General features: G+C 39.7%; 2 protein-coding genes across 4 annotated transcripts in view; one reads left to right on the top strand and one right to left on the bottom strand.

Annotated features, from left to right (window-relative positions):
• LOC134189483 (dynein axonemal heavy chain 6-like) overlaps nt 1-11,146 on the top strand; it is a 29,029-nt gene extending 17,883 nt beyond the window's left edge. For both annotated transcript variants that reach the window (XM_062657764.1, XM_062657765.1), the window contains exons 30-42: nt 889-1,020; nt 1,086-1,322; nt 2,115-3,062; nt 3,160-4,117; nt 4,175-4,385; nt 4,437-4,536; nt 6,234-6,452; nt 7,525-7,719; nt 7,791-7,987; nt 8,046-8,671; nt 9,277-9,398; nt 9,464-9,619; nt 10,736-11,146. In XM_062657764.1, coding sequence (XP_062513748.1) covers nt 889-1,020; nt 1,086-1,322; nt 2,115-3,062; nt 3,160-4,117; nt 4,175-4,385; nt 4,437-4,536; nt 6,234-6,452; nt 7,525-7,719; nt 7,791-7,987; nt 8,046-8,671; nt 9,277-9,398; nt 9,464-9,619; nt 10,736-10,912 — 4,278 coding nt within the window. In that variant the 3' untranslated portion in view covers nt 10,913-11,146. The remainder of the gene's footprint in view (nt 1-888; nt 1,021-1,085; nt 1,323-2,114; nt 3,063-3,159; nt 4,118-4,174; nt 4,386-4,436; nt 4,537-6,233; nt 6,453-7,524; nt 7,720-7,790; nt 7,988-8,045; nt 8,672-9,276; nt 9,399-9,463; nt 9,620-10,735) is intronic.
• Nucleotides 11,147-11,906: 760 nt separating this feature from the next.
• Nucleotides 11,907-14,726, bottom strand: LOC134189921 (transmembrane protein 272-like). Of its 2 annotated transcripts, none has more exons than XM_062658318.1 (6): nt 14,683-14,726; nt 14,494-14,545; nt 14,307-14,435; nt 14,180-14,239; nt 12,434-12,588; nt 11,907-12,367 (listed from the first exon to the last, which is right to left on the bottom strand). In XM_062658318.1, exons 1-6 carry the CDS (start codon nt 14,695-14,697, stop codon nt 12,137-12,139), a joined length of 642 nt encoding a protein of 213 aa, XP_062514302.1. In that variant the 5' UTR covers nt 14,698-14,726; the 3' UTR covers nt 11,907-12,136. The 2 variants fall into 2 exon arrangements, with proteins under 2 accessions (XP_062514302.1, XP_062514304.1); XM_062658320.1 differs by lacking the exon at nt 14,683-14,726 and adding an exon at nt 14,616-14,678.
• Nucleotides 14,727-14,732: the final 6 nt, after the last annotated feature.

Genomic DNA, 14,732 nt, shown 5'->3' with positions numbered 1-14,732 from the left:
GTAAATTTTGTTTGACAAGTTTTTGTGTAAAGGAGTAAACAGTTAAATAATGAGTGTGCATTGCAGATGGGACAATATTGTTTAAGGAATAATTGTGTGCACTGTATTTTGCTAGAAATCTATAGGATTGTGTAAGATTCAATACATGTATAGGTGAATAGTTATGGGAATTTTTATGCATTGGTAAATATAGTGTTGCTGTTGCCTTTAACCAAACTCATATGATGACATCATTATGATCTATTGTGGTTAATTGAACCCTCTGGTTCATTAAGCCTTTGGGCTTAAAGTTTGTAACCATGGTCATCTGGTCGTATTGTGATTGTTTGATCTGTACAACTAGCACTTGAATGATTTACTGTAGTCATTGATATTGTTTGCTGACAATTGCTTGTTAATTCTCTAGCTACCATCTGTTAAATATGACTTAGATGATGTGATGATGGAATGTAAAATGTAGTGTATGTTGAACTGTTCAGTAATACAATAATAGACTATTAGAGTATACACAGTACATGTACACAAATTATGCATATACAGCTACACACACACACACACACACACACACACACACACACACACACACACACACACACACACACACACACACACACACACACACACACACACACACAGACAAATGTATGGTGCTAATGGTTGTTTGATTGATCTACAGCTACAGTACTGGCAATAAGTAAGCTGACAGCGATACGCATACGATACGATACGACACGCAATACCATACGCAATATGATATCATACCATACGATACGCAATAGGCTACGATGCCATACGCAATACGATACGATACGATAAAAATGTTAGGTTACTTATTGCTGGCACTGTATGTTAGGTTCTTGTGTGCTCTCATTTGTGCTCTGTTATCAGGTACTGTCATCACTTAGTGGACAAGCTATGATAATGGGTTTTGAGGAGCACAGTATCGAACATGCATCAGTAGCCTGTAGGCCTCTTTACAATTGGGTTATGGCTTTAGAACGATATGGAGACTCTCAGAAGGTGATAGAGTTTTTGTTGAGATGACTGTTTGCATCTATAACAATTGTAATGGTTGCTTGTGGTAGAGGGTGAAAGAGAAACGTGCAGAGTGTGATGCTGCTGAGAAAGAGTTTAGTGAGGTTAAAGCAAAGCTAAAGGAGAAGCAACAGTTCTTGTGCAAAGTTGAAGCACAACTGGTTGAGCTGACACAGCAGACTGAAGAGAGTATTCTGGAACGAGACGAGTTACAAGAGAAATGCATGCAAAACAAGCGACACATAGAGAGAGCAACAGTGCTTATGGAAGCTCTGGTTGGGGAACAGGTAAGGAAGTTATTGTTGACTATTTTGTCTTCACTCCTTGCAAACAGAGAGACGGTCCATTGGTTGAAGAGTGTGACTAACAATAAATTAATGAAACACGAAAGTAATGTCGTTATTGTAGATACGATTATTTGAGAGTACGGTATTAAACGTGCTGTGTGTGCACATCATGGTGTACCGTGGTATACAATCCCTTTCTGCAGAAATGACTTTGGTATAAAGCTTAGCATATTATGTTTCAGCATGTGCCAAGTACTACAATCTTTCATGGTACACTGGGTGCACACTTGACATTCTAGTTGAGCATGTTTTCTATTTGAGATTTACTAAAAGACGAGATTCAATGTTTGGAAAAAAATAGAAACGAATTTGAAGCAACACATATTTCTGCAAAATGTGCATGATTCTACAAGTACAGTACAATATTTTATTGCTAAATAACAGATACATACACATGTCTAGAGAATTGACAAGTTGTAAATATATATTATATTATATTATATTTTCTTGCACCTTAACAGAGGTGCATGGCTTTCACATTTCAAATACTTGTGTAGTAGGTGTTCTGTGTTTCGGCTGTGAGGTCTGAATTGAGTAATAGGCAACAAAGCGTGTACTTTGTAGTAGTTCATCAGTATTAGTATAGTCTGTTCACTGTGTAGCTACATAGTGATGTGTTGTCTTTCTGTTTACAGTACAGCTATAAAGCAATGACGAGACTGTACTGGTGTGTTGTAGTACCCTACTAATTAGTGTGTTGTGGAATTTTCTTATGCTCTTTTTTGGTCACAGGAACGCTGGTTTAATGCCTTGATTGAGATAAACAACAAGTTAGATGTAATTGTTGGAGATTGTATTTTGTCAGCTGCATGCCTCAACTACTATGGTCCATACACGGCATCATACAGACAGTCAATGATTAAGTCATGGCAAGAGTCTTGCCACGACTTGCGTACATCTCCTCTTTACACGTTCTCTGGTGCTATGGCAAGTGACAGACACATTCAAAACTGGTGTTCGAATGGCTTACCACAAGATGCCACTTCATTAGAAAATGCAATTTTGATTACTACGCACCACAAATGGCCACTTATTGTTGACCCTGAAGGGCAGGCAATGAAATGGTTACGTGCCATTGAATCAAAGTCAGGTCTGATTGTGCTGAACACTGCAGAACCAAATTACATGAGAGTGCTAGAGAGCTCAGTCCAAACAGGGAAACCTGTGCTTATGGAACAAGTAACTAATGACATTGATGTGGCTCTTGAACCATTCTTGTTGCGTAATTTGGTTAGAAGGTCAGGTCAGATATTTCTTATGCTGGGCGACAAGGAGATTGATTATAATCCAAACTTTCGTCTGTACTTGTTTTCAAAGCATGCCAGTTTTCATTTCTCACCAGAGCTGTTCAACAAGGTGGCAGTTGTCAATTTTGTAATTACCTTTGAAGGTCTGGAGGAGCAGCTTCTGTCTGAGGTTGTACAGATAGTGAAGCCAGCACTTGAGAGAGAACAATCACAGCTTACATCCAGTCTGACACAGGATAGGATTCATCTGTATAAACTTGAGACGAAAATACTTAAAATTTTACAAACAGCTGAGACAAACATTTTGGATGAACGGGAGCTAGCAGACACGCTACAGAACTCAAAACAACTAGCTGCAGAGCTGGCTACAAGAGTGACTGAGAGGGAAGAAACACAGTTGAAATTAATGGCAGCAAGAAACCAGTACCTTCCGGTTGGTTAGAGTGTTTGTGTTTTGTTAGAATTTGTGTGTTTATGTGAACTATGATGTGGTTTCAAACTGTCTAATCATTCAAATGTTGGTTGGTTAGGTTGCATCAAGAGGAGCTGTTCTATATTTTGTGATAAGGAACCTTTCTGAAATCAATGTTATGTACCAATTTTCTGTTAGTTGGTTCAAGAATCTCTGCTCTTGTTGTATCAGAGATAATATTGGCGAAGAATCCAACAACTCACCCTCAGAAGCATCTTTCTCATCTGACCAACAATTCAACAGTGTGTTTTCGGAAGAATCTGTTTCAAGCAGTTACCTTACTAGGCTCATCAATGTCTTAACCCAAGCTGTTTACCACCACACTACTCAAGTTCTGTTCTTTGAGCATCGTCTTGCATTTGCTTTTCTCACTGCTACAAGCATAATGCGGCATGCAACAAGTACTACTGAGTCCAAACCAGCTTCATCAATCTCTGTTGATGAATGGGCTGTGTTCCTTAGTGGTGATATGTATGGAGTGGGGATTAAAGGCACAGTACAGCAACTGACATCTTCGTCTAGCACAAATCGTGTTTCTCCACATTCACCACTGAAATCATTGTTTCCTCTCTCATATTCAGCTTCTGAACAACGTTCTGACAGTCAGCCAGTTTATGAAATGCTCTCTAAGCCAGAGGATCTTTCTTGGCTATCAGATGCGAATTGGTGTACGTTTCAACAACTTGGCTTTGCACTATCAGCTTTCATTGGTTTATGTGATCACCTTGTTGCCAATCAACAGTTGTGGATGGAATTTTTTGACTGCTTGCATCCCTATAAATTTCTTTCCAATGCCTTTGATGAATCTGGCTGTGATTGGCCTCTGCAGCCTCTAACAAGTTTTCAGCGTCTTCTTCTTACCAAGACGTTACGACAGGATGCACTCTATGACAGTGTAAGAGATTTCATTCTTGAAGAACTTGGAGAAGAGTATATATCTACATCAGTGACAAACATCAGTGATATAGCAAAACACACAAACCCCAACCAGCCAATAATCTTTATATTGTCGCCAGGTGAGAATGTCAATAGTGTTTGTCACCCATCTGTGTGTGCTACTTTGTGCTGTTTAGGTTGTGATCCTACATCGCAACTGCTCAGTCTTTCTCAGACTAAGTTTGGGGATTCAAAGTACTTACATTTAGTCTCGTTGGGTTGTGGTCAACGCCAAACAATAAAAGATCTGATTCACCATGTTGCAGCAAGTGGCACTGGCTGGGTGTTCTTACAGAACTGCCACTTAGCTCCATCTTGGATGCCATCTTTGGAACAAATTGTTGACAGGTTGTGTTGTTGATGCCTTCAGATTGCTTGTAAACTAACTAGGTTTTGTAGCTTGGCATCTGATGGAGCTGTACACTCAAACTTCAGGTTGTGGCTTAGTTCTTTGCCAACAGAAACATTTCCATCTTCAGTACTTCAGGTCGGAAACAAGGTATGGAAACACTGATTATGGTAGGGTATGTATGTGAATGTAAATAGCAACAGGTCACAATGTTTTCAAGAGTTCTCTATACAGTTAGGATTATAAATGACTTTGAGGTCGTTGATACTGTTAATGGTAATTCACTTTAGGAGAGATAGATTTATTAATGAAATGGCATTGATGTCATTCGTTTCGATGATCTCGTTTTGAGGTAAAAATGTATAAACATACATAAATAAACTTATATAAATGTGTAAATGTGTGAAAGGCAACACTGCAATTTCCAAGTCATTAGAACAAGTTGTCACATAGTATACGAGCCAAAGTTGATGAGGACATTTATGACAGACAAATTCAGAGTAGCATTCACTGTATCGAAATCATGTATTTTGAACTGTGGAATTTAGTGATAGAACTCCTGCTGTATTTAGATTTTGCATTTTGATAAATGATGATGGATTGACAGACAGACAGACAGACAACTTGTAGTTAATTAATTAACTTAATTAAGTAGCTTCTTTTAAGTTTTATCCTTCCATAAGGGGCTAATGTATTATGTAGTAATTATTATGTAGTGGACTTTAGTGTGTGTGTGTGTGTGTGTGTGTGTGTGTATGTATGTATGTATTTTTTAAATTAATAAATTGGTAATACACTAAGTGAGCAAGTCCCAAAGAGCATCACTAGAAGAATGCAGTTGCATGCAACCGTGCACTAAACGAGCATTAAATAACCAGAGTTTCACAGATAATTGTTCAATGAGGTTCTGGAAGGCTTGAGAAAGGGGTGTTGTGTTACAGGTGGTAGTCTTTGATGCGATAATCTTTAGAGTCTTCAAGCTTGAAGGTGTCCAATAACCTAGGGTTTCCAAAGCCAGAGGGAAGAACTCTCCACCAGCAGCAGCGACGATATCATCATGGTAGGCATCTTTTCCATTTTACCCGCCAATGCGGCAGCACCTGCACTGGTTGCAGCGGCAACGATGTAGCTGGGTTGGAGGGAATTTCTAACAGTTATGTCAGAGAAAGCAGGTTTTCCATTGGTAAAGTCAGGATGATAAATGTCACCTGGCCGATGAAGATCTTGGCCACCTATTCTCTGTTCCTTCTTTACTCCACTATTGTCGGTGTGGAGGGCGTGCCAGACAATATCTCTCAAACTGTCATGTCGTTTTGTTCGCAAGGGGCCACTTCCACAGCTCAAGGCGTGGTCCCCAAACTGATCAATGATATGACCACACACACATCTTTGGGCATTTGGATGTGGTGGAAATATTGGTAATCCCAGCCAGATTTTTATTGATGTGATGAACTCACGTTTCGAAAATGCCATCCCAAGTTTTCCATTGGGAACAGTCCTGAGCCAGGCTCCAGCGTGAGTGGACGAGATGGTATTGATATGAGCAAGATCTCTTATGCTGCTGTTGTTTTTCAAAGAAGCATAAACTACGTCATCTATTTGGCCCTGAAATAATTTTTGAGAAAGTTTTGAAGGAACGGCATCCGTATTCGTCAGGTTGTCAGAGTTTGTGAATAGATCAAGTGGACTTTAGGTTTGCTTTTATAGTTTGATGGAAATTTCATTGTAATGGAATATATGACAGACAGACAGACAGACAGACAGACAGACAGGCAGGCAGGCAGGCAGACAGACAGACAGATTGAGTGACATAGATCTATTATTTGGTTAACGTTGTCCTTTTCTAGATTACAGTTGAACAACCACAAGGCATACGGATTAACATTGAACAGAGTCTGGTGCTGTTGCAATCAGGCAATGTTAGATGGATTCCAGAACAATCCAAAACCTCATTTGCTCATCTTTTGTTCAGTCTGTGCTTCTTCCACGCAGCGCTGTCTGATCGTAAGAAGTATGGCTCCATTGGATGGAATGTTCCGTACGTGTTTAGCACAGCAGACCTTGAGGTGAGACTTTCTATCGTATGTATCATAGTGATCACTTTCTATTGGTGATTATAATACCTTCTGACGTAATTATTTACGGTAGCTTGACAAGACGTCACTGCCTTTAGTGTGTGTGTGTGTGACGTACAGTTGTCATGAAGCTCAATACAACAAACCTATTTATTGATGACTAAGTGCTTTCTCTAGTTGCCCACTGACAACCATAGAGGTAAAGAGGTACTGTACAGAAACTTTAATGTATGTATGAAAGTGCATACAGGATGATATGCGATTATATTGGAATGGGTCTCGAGCAGTATAATTTAAGACTTTAACTGGAACTGTTGTGATGTTTTGTAATTGATTGCATTGTGGTTCCTTTCTGCAGAGGACTGCTTTTTGTTTGCATCTAAGTTTAGAACTCTGAGAGCAGTTTCATTGACTACTATAAATATGGCAAATGTTTGCGACTATTATACTACTGCAGTATCATTATAGAAGTAACGGGTTTGCTGGTAGCTGAGAGTCATTTCTATGGAAAACGAGACATGATAATTAATTAAATGGATTGAAGGTTCACTTTTGGATGTCAAAATGTGTGGTAATTTTATAGTTTCGTTAGACACCTTAAAGTTGGCGATACATACTGACATTAGCGGCTTCCAATATAGTGTTTACGGTGCTGAAGTCTGTCAACAAAACTGATTATATTACACTTTTCTACACGTAGTTATAGAAAGCTTGCCTCTGTACTCTTATTATAACTACTGTACTTGAATTTACCTCAAGACACCTTCAACTTATAAGTTTGTATCTATTGTCAGTTTCAAGGATAAAGAATGTCCAACATTATTGAACATGCTTCATGACCTTTGTTGCATAAGAAGTAGCAACAATTGAATTATGAATGTGCAAGAGCACAATCAACCAAGTAGCATTATCACTGATGCATATCCTTGACAGTGTCCCTGTGATATGAAAAATTCAATGGTTTTACTAATTTTCTATCATGTGTTGACATTTCTTGACTGTTGAATTGTGTTAATATTTAATATTATTGATATGTATGATGTTAGAGTCTTATGATTGGTAGGTTGCTGTTCAAGTATTGACTGATCTTGTTTGCACTTCTGAGTCAACACCATGGAAAGCTCTACGTCACATCACAGGAGATGTAGTGTATGGTGGAAGAGTAACTGACGATTGGGATAGAAGAACACTACGTTGTCTTCTCAATTGCTTTTACGCAAGTGAAACATTGAGTGCCAGTTGCTACATGAACTGTGAGGTTGGCCGTGTTAGCATACATTAATTGGTATTTGTGTTGTTGAGTTGATAGTCACGTGACTATCTGTTTAGGACTATCCGACTATCAGTGACATTGATAGTTTGGTTAGACTAGAGGAGCATGCCAGAAAAACCTTTCCCTTGCTAGACAGACCCGAAGTGTGTGGCATGCATCCATTGGCCAACTCGATATACGCTGACAGACTGAGTCGAAGTCTGTTTGATGTCATTCTTTCCATGCAACCAAACGTCGTCTCCATGACAGCACAGTATGCAGCGATTGTCACATACGTTTGTGTTTGTTGTCACTGTTGTTTATGCCGACAGGTCTAAATTAGATGTCGCCTTGCTCGATATTGCAACAGACGCCCTCAGTAATCTCCCCGATTCAATCGTGGCGAGTGACATCAACAGATGGTATTCAATTAAAGGGCAATCAGAAGGCATTCGTATAGCACCGAGCTCAGAACGAGTGAGAACAAAGGACACTGCCAAAGTGGTGAAGAACGTGTCACATTTGCAGCACGTCCTACTACAAGAAGTAAAGAATTTTAACAATCTGATTCAAGTCGTTCGAGATTCTCTCATGTCAGTTATTGATGCTCTTAATGGCGAAACATTATTGTCTGATGATCTTGAAGCTGTTTGCACTTCTCTTGCCATCAACAAGGTGCCCGCCATGTGGCTAAAGCATAGTTACCCGACTCAACGACGACTTGGCAGCTGGCTGAATGACCTATCAGAAAGAGTGGATTTTTTTACCTACTGGATGTCGTGTAGAGAAACTGTGGAGAAACCCGTTACTGGTGTTGAGAAATCTGAGTCAAAGGTGTCACCGGCTCTGTCTGCATTGAAAGCTGTTGCTATTTCATCATCATTTGCAAGCAAAGGCTCTGCTTTGGCACATCACTCTCCAGGTTCCTACTGGCTTTCAGCTTTCTTCTTCCCACATGGTTAGTTTTCATGTACTGCTTCCTCAAACGTAACTCAGGCTGTAGTTAGAGTCCAGCCCACTGGGTGGATGTTGAATGCTTAGACTTAGTCTACAAGCACTCGAGATGTCACAAATTGTTATTCCCCTCCCCTGCAATCCTTAATCCTTGTGGTTTCTACACTACACTAACTATTTAAACTGTCTAAATTAAGCCGTGATACACAGCATCTATATTATGGCATGCAAGTGCCATTGTTTTGAATGTGTGAATTTATTTTCTGTATATCCACAACATTTACATTATGGAGATTAAGCTGATGCTACTTCTAGAACCCACGTTATGCCTTCTTTGGTTTAGTAATCTTTTACCCCCTTCCCACCCTGTAACATCTCATGAGTCGAGTTTGACGAATGTCAGATTTCTAATGGTCAGAGTTGATCTCATTTGCAATCGGAATCTGCATGTTTGCTGTATGACTCCCGTGATGTTTTTGCTTGATAGAAATAGCAATTAAATAAACTGAAATTTATGAGTAACAGTTATCCTTCATTTCTTGTTAGTAGGATGATGCAGCACTGAGGTTGTTTGAAACACTGCAACAGGTATGCTTTTTGTGCTCGCAGGGTTTCTCACTGCTGTATTGCAGTGTCATGCACGAAAGCATCATTTGGCCCTCAGCAACCTTCAGTTCAAGCACATAGTACAAGCTGAGCTACCCAAGACAGACAACATGCCACTTGAGAAGGTATTTGTGTACAAAGAGACGTTCCAAACGGATACCAAGTGGATGGTTAGTTTGTGATGTTGCAGAAGACAGTGCCTCCCAAAGATGGCGTGATAATTCATGGCCTACATCTCCAAGGAGCTGCTTGGGATGCCAAGAAGTATACGTTATTCGAACCAGATCATTTTCAACAATGTGATTTTCCGCAAATTCACTTCTTACCAGAGGAAGTTGGACACAAGGTATGTATGTAACAATGTCAGTCAACTTGCTCATATGTGTCTGTAGTTTCGCGTAGCCAAAATTTCTCACCAGAAGTATGATGGTGGAGATGGTCTGGTCTGGCTACACGAGACTAATGTGTCTGCCGTCCAACACTTGTAGTAACATAATTCACTGTTGTATAACAGGAATATCTAGAGAAGCAGTGTATTGTGTTGTTGTCACACATTCAGTTACATGAAGGCAGTAGAAAGCCATGGGGTTTACTGTTGGGATAGTGGTGTGTGGATACTCATACACTGAAAATTAGGCAAAATGATCAAATCTTTCCAAAGGCTGAGCTCATGTATGCTGCAATCATTTTGTTGAAATGGAAATGCTACAACAGCAAAATCATTTTATTGGTACATCTCTTGATCCACTCTACTGTAGACCAGGAAATTTTGGTGACGATGATATTTGGCAAAATGGTCCAAAGTGTCTATTTATTTGTACACTTTTTTGTGAATATTGATTTTGGTGATGTACGACTTCTGTCAACTTATGATGTTATCTGGCCAGATGTAAGACACAAACTGTGTGTCCTTTTTCTTCTGTGCTAAACGTCTGATATTTTGAGGCAGGTTCATTCACACTTGTGGAGACGAATGCAGCTCAACTGAGTAGGAGTCTATAGAGAAACCTACAAATTTCAAAGCTGCGTGTATTGATGGTCATCAGATTTACAACAAATCTAGAGCCCTTCCATTGGCAAAGAACTAACCCGTACAAGAGACTGGCAGTGGCAATGATCAATATGGCATGGCAGTGATGCATGGATTTTGGGCAAATTTTGTGACAACACGTATGCACATGCGCAACAGGACGTCTGACAAATATTACCTTTGCCAATTTGCTCATACCAAATCACTAAATTAAAACTGTCACCAAAATTTCCCGGCCTATGGTATACTGCTATACTTATTTCCTGATCTTTATTTTTTATATTTTTATCCCATACCCACATTGTTGCTATTTGTCTTTCTGTAAAAGGGCGTACTGAATTTACATATTTAGAGTTTTAGACTACAGACAAACGGGGAAAGTTTCTCTTCTGTTATATTCATTGTTTCGTTATTATCGGTTTATGTGAGCAGGTTGGGCATGAGTCACTAGATGAGTCAGAATCAGGGTCGTATGAATGTCCACTCTATCAGTCAGCATTAAGAGGTCAAGCAAACTTTGTCACCTCTGTTCACCTCCCTACACAGCAAAGCAAGCAACTGTGGGTCTTGCGTGGTGCCGCGCTGCTTTGTCAGCCAGACTGCGACTGAGTGAAATGCGTATATTCGAGTAGCACCGAAAGATCATGGAGATAACTGTAACCACGTGACTTGACAACACAGAAATGTGAGAATTAACTTCCATGTGTATAGATCACATCATGTAGGTACATCACATCAAGTACTTTGGTGTATTCTATTTTCCTATCGAACAGTTATTGATTAGAGCATCTAAAATATGTTGTCGTCTACACTTGTACCTGCGGGGTCTCACATGGATACTGTGTTGACCACACGACTTAGCCACAGTTGCACTGTTCCTACAGTCTTGTCCATGGTTACTTGACGAAGAGCGCTGTGCACGTTCTGTCCATGGGGCAGTAAGTGGCATCTACTAGTAGGTCAGTAGGTGATTGTGGCATTCAATTTTTTGCATTGTAATATTCATGTTTTTAGTTTGTCATTCTAATTTAATTTTTTCAAATACAGTTATTTAAAATGCTCTTAATTTTCTTGTTAAACTAAACAAAATAACATAAAGTTAAAAACCTTACGATAAAAGCTGAATCTAATAACACAAAACTTAGAAATAAAAATAACAAAATACAATAATTTTAAAAATTGAAAAATTAATTATTTTAAATAGAAAAAATAAACTAAATGACAAAATTAGAAACATGAAATTACAATGCAAAAATTGAATAGCCCAATCACTCAACTCATACTGTCAGTGTGATACAGAAGAGATAGAAAAGGTTTTGAGCCCATGGTGACTCAATAAGACGTTCAGAGTTACACAACATGTGGCAAAATGCTGTACAAACTTCAGACTACTATCTCATCCGGTTACCCTATTACTTCTCAATTCATTTAATTAAATAATTTGGTGATACAATCTGAAGTGATTTGGGTAGTATGCGAAACAAAGTAACCGACTCACTGACATTGGTCATAGATCCTACACCAAGATAGACTACTCTGCGCTGTGCATGCATACACACTGTACACCCACTTGGTGGTCAGTGTGCCATTATGTCATCAACAAAATTCAGTGGCCATTCATTGGATTCTTGACTGTCCCTACTCTTAACAGGCATATCCCATAAATATTAGCATTTCACTACAACTTCGTTATATGTAACAGTCACGAACGGCTACTATTGCCAAAGTCATCCGTGTACAGAATCAATTTCTAGAATTCCAATACAAGTATATACGTACTACCCACTCTACATCATATACTCTACTGATTACTCCAGTCAATGACACCGTGTGTCACCCGACCATCATTGCACAGATGAACAGACAACATGTGCAAAAGCAAATCGATCCCAGTAGGATGTATGTCGCATTTGTTATCCAAAAAGCATAGAGATATAATGTATTATTGCAGTAGTGTGCAGTGCCCTCAACATTATTGTACGATGAATAAATGGAGTATATCCAGACGCTGCCGGTGATGAACCAGGCAAGCATGAAACAGTTGAGTATCATCTCTATGGGATTCTAAGAGAGATGTTTAATATACAGTAAATAATGAATATAATAGGGTGGTGCGTGTACGTGTGATACCATTTTCCTATTTTCTTCGTCTTCCTCTCTCTCACCACTTCGGCACATCTTTTGACACAATGTCCATAGTGTTCTCACTATTCCAAAGGCTCCGCCGACAATTAAATAGATTGGGATATACTTTTGGTACTTGCAGTCGTCCTTATACAGAGCACCTACATACGACATTAATTAACTGATATTTTGAAACTTTCGTTTTCTGACTAAAGTGATTGTAAAGCTGCTAAGTACTACTGTGTAATGAGTTTAGTGATTGATACATGGATTTCAAGTATCATGCACAAACAGGTTAATTAAACATAAACATGCAGATACTTGTATTTTGCTATGCATGTGCAGATGCCTTGGTTTTCGAACACAACAATTGTGTACAAATGGACGGGTTGGAGTTAGGGTAACTGAACCCAGTCCAACTCGTGGCCATTTGTGGCTCCCACAAATGGACCCCAGTGCATTCATGTACCCGTGACTGAGTATTAGGTGCATTCGATTTATAGTTTCAGAACTGGAACCGAAGGTGTGATTAAATTGAGAACTTGCAACTAAATCGAACACAAATTTGGAGTTCTGAACACAGCTCAAAGTAACGGCCGGACAATGTCCCATCAATATTGCTATTTGTCCGGAAAACTGAATATATGCACAGACATCCTAGTCCGGTCAATCTATTCGAACTGTAGCCAAGGAATCTTGCTTATTGTTAACCATTGTGAGCTTAGAACAAGCTAGAGCAAACTGTCGAGCATGTAACTTTTAGCATGTACATGTAAAAGGCAGTATCCTATGTCTGCTGCATCAGGTGAAGGTAACTTGTTTAATTAAGTCTTTAGGTGTTTTGTTAATTAGGTTGAATTCATTTTCTGGCAGTTGTTGCAAATCTTGAATGTGTCTAAGTAGGCAGCCATCCCAGTCCTTCGGCCATCCGTTAAGTGTTGTCCTGCATCTACTATGCAATCTCATCTCTTTCTATGCAATTAGCAGGCTTTAGCATAGTTTCACATACTGATGATAGGTGCCATCAGAGGCATACAAAGAGACAAGATTGCATAGCAGTTACACTCAACTGATGGCTGCCATACCTAGACACATTCAAGACCTGCAACAACTGCCAGAAAAATGAATTCAACCTAATTAACACAACACCTAAAATAGTAACACAAGCTGTTTGTTATTGTAAAACACCTAATGATGTCACCTATGACCATGTCAGGCTGTTATTTCGAGCTCTGTGAACAGGAGATGGTAAAGTGCATGCAGGGATGCAATGAAATGGAAGGTGCAACTGCCATCGCTATTGTTGCAGCGGTGCAGGTGATTCTTGAATGTGATGATTCAGAATACTGGAGAGACGAAATGATAAAGATTTGGAGGTGGGGGCTGGTAGTAGGGCACAGATCTACATGCAATCTGTTGTACATCCACAGTGTCTACATCAAGGGTTAGACTGAAGATGTAGGTACCCAGATTATGAGATATACCCTGCATGATTTCAAGACTCATTTCTGTGTGATGATATAGTATGTGGGCGTGTCAGTGGCCACAGTTCCAGGTTAGAAGGCCAAACTGTTGGAACTTGTTCTAACAGTTCCAGAACTCGAATCAAACGTAAGTTATGCAGCCCTCCGCTTCCAGTTCAATACTGACAAATCGAACGCGCCCTTAGTTTTTTAGTACTTGGTGACAGCAGTCTGATATGCTAACCAGGTTTGTGCCTTACTATACTCATTGCACTCTGACATTACTTACCCATAACAACCATTGAGACGGGCAGCGCCATAAACACAGTCACCAAAACCGTGCAGACAACTGAAAGAGAAGGGTCACATGACGAAGGCATGACACACACAAGTGAGCGAAATTGCGTCCACCCTACTTGTCCCTCCCAACAGATAGCACATCTTCGCAAGGAAGTCTAATGGGCTACTTGCCGTCTCCTTCTTATGTCGTATACGACCGAACAGACTCTCGTACGAAGGTGGAGCGTCCGAGATGGCACTACGACCTGCATAACATTTCTTTGAGAACACCGATACGCACACTGAGTATGAGACTGCTCTGACCTTCCACTTGAGAATAGGACGGCAAGCTGCTGCTCTTGTGAAGCGGTTCTCTCTAGAAAAATGAGGATGTATGTATTATTTGATGGTAATTATCAAAAACCGGTAAGTTAGTCGGGTGATACCATCTACAAGCGTCCTTTTTACCCTTGCAGCTACTTAGCATTACAAAGCAGAGAATAGGTAACTTACATCAGACTCCTCCATGTTGCTCAGGTTTACGCATGCGCAATGGTTTTAGT

Source organism: Corticium candelabrum, chromosome 14, assembly GCF_963422355.1.
Source record: "Corticium candelabrum chromosome 14, ooCorCand1.1, whole genome shotgun sequence".
In the NCBI taxonomy this organism is placed as follows: Eukaryota; Metazoa; Porifera; class Homoscleromorpha; order Homosclerophorida; family Plakinidae; genus Corticium; species Corticium candelabrum.
Note: the sequence above shows the minus strand (reverse complement) of the source record. Positions and strands in the feature narration are given on the sequence as shown.

Excerpts from the sequence above, each read along its gene's own strand:
- LOC134189921 (XM_062658318.1), bottom strand. Across the intron at positions 12,589-14,179 it reads CGTCTCAATGGTTGTTATGG|GTGCTCTGTATAAGGACGAC; the intron begins GTAAGTAATGTC and ends TGTCGTATGTAG. Across the intron at positions 12,368-12,433 it reads ACGAAGAAAATAGGAAAATG|AATCCCATAGAGATGATACT; the intron begins GTATCACACGTA and ends CATCTCTCTTAG.